Raw genomic sequence first — 12,272 nt, 5'->3', positions numbered from 1 at the left:
CCGGTTTGATATTGTTGATTGTCTAACCGTTGGCAGATCCATCGGTTACACGACTAAGAATATTGGGTTGGAGATATCTCTGTCATATCCTCAAGATAAAGATAGATTATATGAGTCCCCAACGACTGATATATATCTATAAAAGCAATTTTTGTTATAGTGTCCATATCCTTACTGAATATCTACAAGTGATAAGCGTCATTTTTATGCGAGGAAATACATCGAGCAGCCGGTAATCGGTCCAGGAAGAGGACAATTAGAAATTTGTCGAGTACAAAGTGTTCATCTTAAACTTCCTTGTCGTAGTGTCTGCTTATTATGGAAAGCTGTATGGGACCCCTGCCCCTGTTGAAGATTTTGCCGTTTAAGTTTTTATCCGTTAAAGATTTGTACCATGTGATATTTACCGTTGAAGATTGAAGATTTTTGCCGTGACCATCACAACAAAGGGAAATGATGACATGTATAATCTCATGAACTCATAAACTGATTTAATGTTATGCTAGATTCATAGTTACCTAAATCAAAGAAGCGTGTTTGATAAATCACTTTTGATATTATTATCAGAGACCTATAATAGGCAGTTAAAAACATGCAGGTCTGTTATTTTGTATTCTTATCTAAGTAATTAATACAAGGTTATCGCGCATGCGCATTATACGTACCTTCTGCGTGAACTGATTCTTCAACGGTAAATCTCTTAAAATATCTTGAATGAAGTCGGGGGTCCCATACGGCTTGCCATAGGTTATGGAGAAACAGATGATAAAGATACATTTAGAGGGCCCTGACATTGTACTACTGCGGGAAATAAAGGAAAAAACAACAATAAAATAATTCACGACTCAGTAGTCTAATCACCGAGATTGTATCAAGTTCTATATGTTCTGAAGCAGGAGAATTCAAAACTGAACTGTATTTCGAGCTCAAGATATGTTAGTCTAGAGAAAATATACATGAAGGAATGATGTGGCATCGAGACTGTTGAACAATGGAGATGTTTACTTCAGATTCTCCAGCAGGAAGGTGTTACACGCTTTATCCGGAAATGCCCGTCAAGTCTAAGTCAAATCAAGTAAAAACACTACCTCAAATTGAGAACTATGTATAGTTACAACGAAACTACGGGGTACTTTATTATGTTGCAGTATTTACAATATGGAATTAAGAATCTGACCAATCATGTTTGTGACCTTGACACTAACCATCAGCCTTCATCGAAAAGCATATCGATCTTGACATATGTATTATACCATTTGTACGTCAATCAAGCAGCGAAATGACAGCATTAGGTGGTGGGAAGAAGGTGTGCTACTATGAAGAAAGGGAAGACTACAGTTGGAAATATATAGCTTTTTTTTATTATTCAATGTAAAATGAAGATTTGGATTCATGATAAACGATTTATGCAAAACTAATTTTAGCGTATTTCATTTCAATTTAATGGGTTATATACCATTTTTTTAAGTTCACCGTCAGTGTGGCAGAAAGTGAAAAAGAGATATTCTACAAAATCTCTAAATCAAGTAAAAAAAGTAAAATTTACTTATTTGACGAAAACTGCGAAGCAAATTATATCAACTAAGTGTGTTGGTTCGGTTGGATGGGTCTTAGTGTGGGAGGATACTGGAGTACCCGAAGAAAACACACGTGGTCGGGCAGGTTATCCAGAACCTTTTCACGTCTGGTCGGGGATGTATGTGAAAGGTAAGTGTATTATCATTGTGCCACACGACCACCCAGGTTCTTGGCTATCAGTCCCGATAAACTTTTTAATGAGAGGCCAATTCAACGTGAATTTGTTGAGGACAGCAGACATACATGTTAAAATTTTCACCGACGACAGAATAGTTCCCTATCTTTCTATTACACCGTTATTAATTTCTATAACATATTTTAATTTACCGTAGACTGGAAATATATAATTGCGTCACGTTTTTCTTTCTGTGTAAATGTTCAAAAACAAACGTAACATGTCAGTTTGTAGCTACACGTTTACACACAAAACTCACCATTTTGAAACCACACGTACACACACAAACAACACCAGTTTGTAACTACAAGTACACACACAAACCACACCAGTTTATAAATACATTGTACACACACAAACCACATCAGTGTGTCACTACACGTACACACACAAACCACACCAGTTTATAACCACACGTACACACAAACCACACCAGTTTATAACTACACGTACACACAAACCACACCAGTTTATAACTACACGTACACACACAAACCACACCAGTTTATAACTACACGTACACACACACCACATCAGTTTATAACTACACGTACACACACAAACTACACCAGTTTATAACTACACGTACACAAACAAACCACACCAGTTTATAACTACACGTACACACACAAACCACACCAGTTTATAACTACACGTACACACAAACCACACCAGTTTATAACTACACGTACACACAAACCACACCAGTTTATAACTACACGTACACACAAACCACACCAGTTTATAACTACACGTACACACACAAACCACACCAGTTTATAACTACACGTACACACACAACCCACACCAGTTTATAACTACACGTACACACAACCACACCAGTTTATAACTACACGTACACACACAAACCACACCAGTTTATAACCACACGTACACACACAAACCACACCAGTTTATAACTACACGTACACACAAACCACACCAGTTTATAACTACACGTACACACAAACCACACCAGTTTATAACTACACGTACACACAAACCACACCAGTTTTATAACTACAACGTACACACAAACCACACCAGTTTATAACCACACGTACACCACAAACCACACCAGTTTATAACTACACGTACACACAAACCACAACCAGTTTATAACTACACGTACACACACAAACCACACCAGTTTATAACTACACGTACACACACAAACCACACCAGTTTATAACTACACGTACACACAAACCACACCAGTTTATAACTACACGTACACACAAACCACACCAGTTTATAACTACACGTACACACAAACCACACCAGTTTATAACTACACGTACACACACAAACCACACCAGTTTATAACCACACGTACACACAAACCACACCAGTTTATAACTACACGTACACACAAACCACACCAGTTTATAACCACACGTACACACAAACCACACCAGTTTATAACCACACGTACACACAAACCACACCAGTTTATAACTACACGTACACACAAACCACACCAGTTTATAACTACACGTACACACACAAACCACACCAGTTTATAACTACACGTACACACACAAACCACACCAGTTTATAACCACACGTACACACACAAACCACACCAGTTTATAACTACACGTACACACACAAACCACACCAGTTTATAACTACACGTACACACAAACCACACCAGTTTATAACTACATTGTACACACACAAACCACATCCAGTTTATAACCACACGTACACACAAACCACACCAGTTTATAACTACACGTACACACACAAACCACACCAGTTTATAACTACACGTACACACACAAACCACACCAGTTTATAACCACACGTACACACACAAACCACACCAGTTTATAACTACACGTACACACACAAACTACACCAGTTTATAACTACACGTACACACACAAACTACACCAGTTTATAACTACACGTACACACAAACCACACCAGTTTATAACTACACGTACACACACAAACCACACCAGTTTATAACTACACGTACACACACAAACTACACCAGTTTATAACCACACGTACACACACAAACTACACCAGTTTATAACCACACGTACACACACAAACTACACCAGTTTATAACTACACGTACACACACAAACTACACCAGTTTATAACTTCACGTACACACACAAACCACACCAGTTTATAACTTCACGTACACACACACAAACCACACCAGTTTATAACCACACGTACACACACAAACCACACCAGTTTATAACCACACGTACACACACAAACCACACCAGTTTATAACTACACGTACACACACAAACCACACCAGGTTATAACTTCACGTACACACACAAACCAAACCAGGTTATAACTTCACGTACACACACAAACCACATCAGTGTGTCACTAAACGTACACACACAAACAACACCAGTTTATAACTACACGTACACACAAACAACACCAGTTTATAACTACACGTACACACACAAACCACACCAGTTTATAACCACACGTACACACACAAACCACACCAGTTTATAAGTACACATACAAACAAACAACACCAGTTTATAACTACACGTACACACAAACCACACCAGTTTATAACCACACATACACACAAACCACACCAGTTTATAACCACACATACACACAAACAACACCAGTTTATAACTACACGTACACACACAAACCACACCAGTTTATAACCACACGTACACACACAAACTACACCAGTTTATAACTACACGTACACACACAAACTACACCAGTTTATAACTTCACGTACACACACAAACCACACCAGTTTATAACTTCACGTACACACACACAAACCACACCAGTTTATAACCACACGTACACACACAAACCACACCAGTTTATAACCACACGTACACACACAAACCACACCAGTTTATAACTACACGTACACACACAAACCACACCAGGTTATAACTTCACGTACACACACAAACCAAACCAGGTTATAACTTCACGTACACACACAAACCACATCAGTGTGTCACTAAACGTACACACACAAACAACACCAGTTTATAACTACACGTACACACAAACAACACCAGTTTATAACTACACGTACACACACAAACCACACCAGTTTATAACCACACGTACACACACAAACCACACCAGTTTATAAGTACACATACAAACAAACAACACCAGTTTATAACTACACGTACACACAAACCACACCAGTTTATAACCACACATACACACAAACCACACCAGTTTATAACCACACATACACACAAACCACACCAGTTTATAACTACACATACACACAAACAACACCAGTTTATAACTACACGTACACACAAACCACACCAGTTTATAACTACACGTACACACACAAACCACACCAGTTTATAACCACACGTACACACAAACCACACCAGTTTATAACCACACGTACACACAAACTACACCAGTTTGTAACTACACGTACACACAAACCACACCAGTTTATAACTACACGTACACACAAACCACATCAGTGTGTCACTAAACGTACACACAAACCACATCAGTGTGTCACTAAACGTACACACAAACCACACCAGTTTATAACTACACGTACACACAAACCACATCAGTGTGTCACTAAACGTACACACAAACCACATCAGTGTGTCACTAAACGTACACACACAAACCACACCAGTTTATAACTACACGTACACACAAACCACACCAGTTTATAACTACACGTACACACACAAACCACACCAGTTTATAACTACACGTACACACAAACCACACCAGTTTATAACCACACGTACACACAAACCACACCAGTTTATAACTACACGTACACACACACCACACCATTATATAACCACACGTACACACAAACTACACCAGTTTGTAACTACACGTACACACAAACCACACCAGTTTATAACTACACGTACACACAAACCACATCAGTGTGTCACTAAACGTACACACAAACCACATCAGTGTGTCACTAAACGTACACACAAACCACACCAGTTTATAACTACACGTACACACAAACCACATCAGTGTGTCACTAAACGTACACACAAACCACATCAGTGTGTCACTAAACGTACACACACAAACCACACCAGTTTATAACTACACGTACACACAAACCACACCAGTTTATAACCACACGTACACACACAAATCACACCAGTTTATAACTACACGTACACACAAACCACATCAGTGTGTCACTACACGTACACACACAAACCACACCAGTTGATAACTACACGTACACACAAACCACACCAGTTTATAACCACACGTACACACACAAACCACACCAGTTTATAACTACACGTACACACACAAACCACACCAGTTTATAACTACACGTACACACAAACTACACCAGTTTATAACTACACGTACACACAAACCACACCAGTTTATAACTACACGTACACACAAACCACACCAGTTTATAACTACACGTACACACAAACCACACCAGTTTATAACTACACGTACACACAAACCACACCAGTTTATAACCACACGTACACACAAACCACACCAGTTTATAACTACACGTACACACACAAACCACACCAGTTTATAACTACACGTACACACAAACTACACCAGTTTATAACTACACGTACACACAAACCACACCAGTTTATAACTACACGTACACACACAAACCACACCAGTTTATAACTACACGTACACACAAACCACACCAGTTTATAACTACACGTACACACAAACCACACCAGTTTATAACTACACGTACACACACAAACCACACCAGTTTATAACTACACGTACACACAAACCACACCAGTTTATAACTACACGTACACACACAAACAACACCAGTTTATAACTACACGTACACACACAAACCACACCAGTTTGTAACTACACGTACACACACAAACCACACCAGTTTGTAACTTCACGTACACACACAAACCACATCAGTGTGTCACTACACGTACACACACAAACCACACCAGTTTATAACTACACGTACACACACAAACCACATCAATTTGTAACCACACGTACACATACAAATTACCACACCAGTTGATAACCACACGTACACACAAACCACACCAGTTTATAACTACACGTACACACACACCACACCATTATATAACCACACGTACACACAAACTACACCAGTTTGTAACTACACGTACACACAAACCACACCAGTTTATAACTACACGTACACACAAACCACATCAGTGTGTCACTAAACGTACACACAAACCACATCAGTGTGTCACTAAACGTACACACAAACCACACCAGTTTATAACTACACGTACACACAAACCACATCAGTGTGTCACTAAACGTACACACAAACCACATCAGTGTGTCACTAAACGTACACACACAAACCACATCAGTTTATAACTACACGTACACACAAACCACACCAGTTTATAACCACACGTACACACACAAACCACACCAGTTTATAACTACACGTACACACAAACCACATCAGTGTGTCACTACACGTACACACACAAACCACACCAGTTGATAACTACACGTACACACAAACCACACCAGTTTATAACCACACGTACACACACAAACCACACCAGTTTATAACTACACGTACACACACAAACCACACCAGTTTATAACTACACGTACACACAAACCACACCAGTTTATAACTACACGTACACACAAACCACACCAGTTTATAACTACACGTACACACAAACCACACCAGTTTATAACTACACGTACACACAAACCACACCAGTTTATAACTACACGTACACACAAACCACACCAGTTTATAACCACACGTACACACAAACCACACCAGTTTATAACTACACGTACACACACAAACCACACCAGTTTATAACTACACGTACACACAAACTACACCAGTTTATAACTACACGTACACACAAACCACACCAGTTTATAACTACACGTACACACACAAACCACACCAGTTTATAACTACACGTACACACAAACCACACCAGTTTATAACTACACGTACACACAAACCACACCAGTTTATAACTACACGTACACACACAAACCACACCAGTTTATAACTACACGTACACACAAACCACACCAGTTTATAACTACACGTACACACGCAAACAACACCAGTTTATAACTACACGTACACACACAAACCACACCAGTTTATAACTACACGTACACACACAAACCACACCAGTTTGTAACTTCACGTACACACACAAACCACATCAGTGTGTCACTACACGTACACACACAAACCACACCAGTTTATAACTACACGTACACACACAAACCACATCAATTTGTAACCACACGTACACATACAAATTACCACACCAGTTGATAACTACACGATCACAAACAAACCACTACCGTTTGTAACTACACGTACACACACAAATTAAACCACACCAGTTTATAACTACACTACACACACAAACCACACCAGTTTGTAACTAAACGTACACAAAAACTACACCAGTTTGACTATTTTGTAACCGCACGTGCAATCAAACATTAGTGTAACTATACGTATACACATACCGCATCAGTTTGAAACTACATGTACATACACACGTGGAGTAGTATTACACACAACGATGTATAACATATTTCGCGGAAATATTTTCAAAACAATATCTATTAGAGCACGTATCATCACAATTGACATATATCCTGTTTAAGTAAAAAGGACGTACACTGTAAAGGAGTTCTCGTTAACTCCGAGGCCTAGCCGTCGTCTGGACATATTTGTTTCCTTCTGAATAAAATGATTATTTACTAGGTTAAATATTTGTCAACACCGGTGCTCTGATGAAGAAAGACAAAGGAAAAGGTATGATGTACTTTTTTGTACTAGTTTGTTTTACTTGCTGTCTTATTGTCTATCTGAAGATGATTCATTGATCAAATCGAGTATCCATAGTAAATAAAATCTTAAGTACATGCTTCAAACATCCACTGTATTTATGTGTGTGTGTCTATTCATGTCATGGGATTTGCTTATTTCCTAAATTTCCATTCATAAATATATTTTGATTTAGCATCTATATCTTACTGGGTTAAGTGAAGCATGTACTTATTGGAGGAAGATGAAGACCTACAAAGGACAATTGTTTGTAACTTGTGCGTGTTACCAAAGTATGTTATCATAACACTAGAACATTAGGTAAGTTCACGTTTAATAATTTATTATCCTCGATTTTTTTTTTTTTTTTTTTAATTTTTTTTTTCAATTAATTTATTATCTCAGACTTGTCCAATATATGCATATGTATCTATATCAAAGATAAAGTTGTCGTGTTGATTCTATTTTTAAATTATTTAAACATAATATTTTAGCAATGTCTTCAGTAATACAAAAGAATTATAAGTTATAAAATATTACAAATTATAAAATATTACAAATTATAACAAAATCTACTAAGGCAGCTTTAGAGTTCTCCCATTATCGTTTGTGAGCAGTGTTTTGATTGGTCAAATCAGAAAAAAGTGATATTTTGTCATTAGTGAAATTATTTACATAATTTACAAGTTTATGGATTACCAGGGTTGAGAGGCCCAGCTGAGTTCAGTAAATTTCATCAAACAAGAGAGGACTTTCATAATCCACTTGTCTTTCATTAAGATTTTATAAAATCATATTGCATTAATGGTTATATGTACTGTATCTCAGTATCTCATATTCGTTAAAATAAAACAATTATTACTAGTTTTTGGCCCATACTGCTCAAGTTACTGAATGCTTATCCGGCTGTTATTACTGGCTTCTATTTCTGGATTTGGTAATCATCATCATATTTTTCCTACGTAAGGAGGACGGACATCTATCGCATCTGACTTCTTAGAGTACCGATAGTTCGGTCATAGCTACTATTAAAATTTCGCATTATTATTTCTCTTGATTCTTGATTTATTATTTGTTTCATGCTCCATGTCTGTTATCAGACCGTAATGTATTCAATATATCCTAAAAGATTTGGATGTGATGCAGTGGTATAAGCTGCAGGTATTTCTGGCCAGACGATTAACTGCCATATAGATCGTGAGATTGACACCGGTCAAGCCATGGATTGTCTTTCCTAGTCATTTTGTGTTACTATGTCGTATCTAAATTGGGACACAATGTATCATATGCACTATGTGATGTTGATCCGGAGATTAGATATTTTAATATCCAAAAATGTAACTAAATGTACATATACAAATCAAAAGTAGATTGCAATTATTTAGATAAACCTTTTTTATTTATTAATTTATTATACTTACTTTTAGAAACCTAAAAATCACTCGCCAATATCTATCAGTGAACCTTTTTGTTTTTAATTGATGTTTATAGGGATTGAAGAGGCATTCGATGTATGAGTTATCTACCCCCGGTTCAATGAGATAACATGGAAGAGGTAAGCAATCACCGTGGAACCCTGACAATGTTCCAACTACACCGAGTATTTATTTAGAACATACCAGTACTTAGTCAATATGTTTACATTCGTATTTAATACTTTTTCACTGGTTTATCGCCTACACGACTCCACCTATTGCTATGTTTCATCTTACCGACTAACGTTGTGTCCTGTCGGTGTTTCGTCTGATCTCCCTAGTCCGGGCAACAGATACTCGTCTGTTAATACAACAAATAACATAACCAAGGTTAGCAACTCCATCGGTCTAGTGAAATGACCTTATTTTGTGGCAATTATAATTGCCGACAAATCGTTTAGTATATGTGAATGGAATAGTCTCAATTGACACACAGATTTTTTTCTTAATTTGGTTCATGATTTAATTAATGTATTTAATGCCGGAGAACTGTCGGTAGGCTTTATGAAAATGATCAGATTTCAATTAGCCGGAATAATAAATAATTCTCTAGTGGGTAGCTCCAAAATTAAGAATGTCATCATTTCAGCTTCGTAACGATGAAAGTTAGGTAAGAAACAAACTTACCGGTAAAATAATTCAAGTATATGAATTATCATATTGCAAATCCCTTGCCATCGCCTCCGCTGACTGAACAGCGCTGATTTGATCGTTTACTCTATATATAACCAATCAGCAATGCGATTACAAATATGTAATTGCAATATGTAACAGAAGTTATGCGTAGTGTATCATTGGATTTTCTGTAGTAGAAATATTTTGAATCGTGAGAAATTTGATAGAAGAGATAGATATGTTTTTTTTTTGTTTTTTTTTTTGTTTTTTTTTTTTTTGAAGGACTTAATTTGTATTTTCTATTCTGACATTTATTTTTTTAGATAAAGCAGACAAAGAAAACGATTACCAGCATCTTTGAAACCAACGACAAAGTGTTCAAAATTATTCAAGAATTGTAAGAAAGCTATTGAATGGAAGAATATATATTAAGAATATAAAGGACAGTTTATCATGTCGAAGAGTAATAAAAAATGTATGAACACATAGCCAAGTCAGAAAAAAAAGAAATATATAAAATATAAATAGTTGACATTTCTCGAATGTTCAGAGACAAATCTATAAGTAATAAATATTTATTTTCATAATGAAAATCGGAACAAAACGTGTACTTTTGAATTATTGAGATGCATATAAACGTTAACATGCTTTGCAGAAAAGCCGCACATGAAGAACAAGGACGTCGAATCCACGGTATGTCTCGTTTGTTATAATTACTGTCTGCTTTATTTCCGATTAACACATTTGGTATTGTTTAGTTTTCTCTATGAAGGTTCCATCTATAAATTTAAACAATTTGCTTCATATTTTACACCATTTTAAATACAGCAGTTCTTTCGAAACGTTGTTGAATATTAGTAAGTTTTGTCTATTTCAGGGCCTAAAAGGTTGGTATTTTACTTTTAAATGAAACATATCTAACAATAATCAATTTGCGTGCAACAAGTAGGTTACCCTTACACAAAATAATTGTGAATAATTGCAAATACAATGAAATTCTCCCGGTGTAAGTTATGCCAACAAGCTGCTTTGAAGATACTTTCTATTTTTCATGAATCTTGAAGGTTTAGAAGGCTCCTTCCAAGGACTAGAGAAACGTATTCGGGAAGGCGACAAAGAGATTCGGGAATTAGAGAGTATGGTCCTTGACCTTGGGCCTAACTTAAAGCAGGCGGCTAAAACAATAGAAATTAATACAGGGCCTCTTGTCGAAGAACGGCGCCGATCGCAATATCTAGGTATTGTAGAAGGAGGAAGAGAATCGGATCTACAGCCTGCTGATGGATGTTCTAATATTCCTCTCAGACTAGACGGAAATATGACAGAGTCTACAAACATAACTCCTGAGTATAAGGAACAAGTGACATGTATAGTACCTTATATCAGTCATAACAGAACAAACAGGCAACCGGTAACCTATACTGAAAATTCCGATGTTAACAGTGTAGATTCTCAGATCTCTTACCAAAACAGGAAAGTAGAACCGTTTGGTAACCATGGAAAATCGGAGCGTTGTGATAGTCAGAACTTGTACCCATTAACAGAAAAACCTGTAAATGACGCCAGTTTTAAAGGAAAACTGACGAAAATTTAACAA

General features: G+C 36.9%; 1 protein-coding gene across 1 annotated transcript; it reads left to right on the top strand.

The window, feature by feature from the left end:
- Nucleotides 1-861: 861 nt before the first annotated feature.
- Nucleotides 862-12,265, top strand: LOC117334179 (the record flags this gene model as incomplete). Its single annotated transcript, XM_033893653.1, is given in 7 exon segments — nt 862-1,707; nt 8,523-8,573; nt 8,782-8,906; nt 10,077-10,140; nt 10,999-11,072; nt 11,331-11,368; nt 11,740-12,265. Coding segments are annotated over 4 exon segments (647 nt in total), but the record flags the coding sequence as incomplete, so codon positions are not given.
- Between the last annotated feature and the right edge of the window lie 7 nt (nt 12,266-12,272).

The sequence above is a fragment of the Pecten maximus genome, chromosome 9 (assembly GCF_902652985.1).
Source record: "Pecten maximus chromosome 9, xPecMax1.1, whole genome shotgun sequence".
NCBI classification, from domain to species: Eukaryota; Metazoa; Mollusca; class Bivalvia; order Pectinida; family Pectinidae; genus Pecten; species Pecten maximus.
The sequence above is the reverse complement of the archived record's forward strand: the minus strand, read 5'-3'. Positions and strand labels throughout refer to the sequence as shown.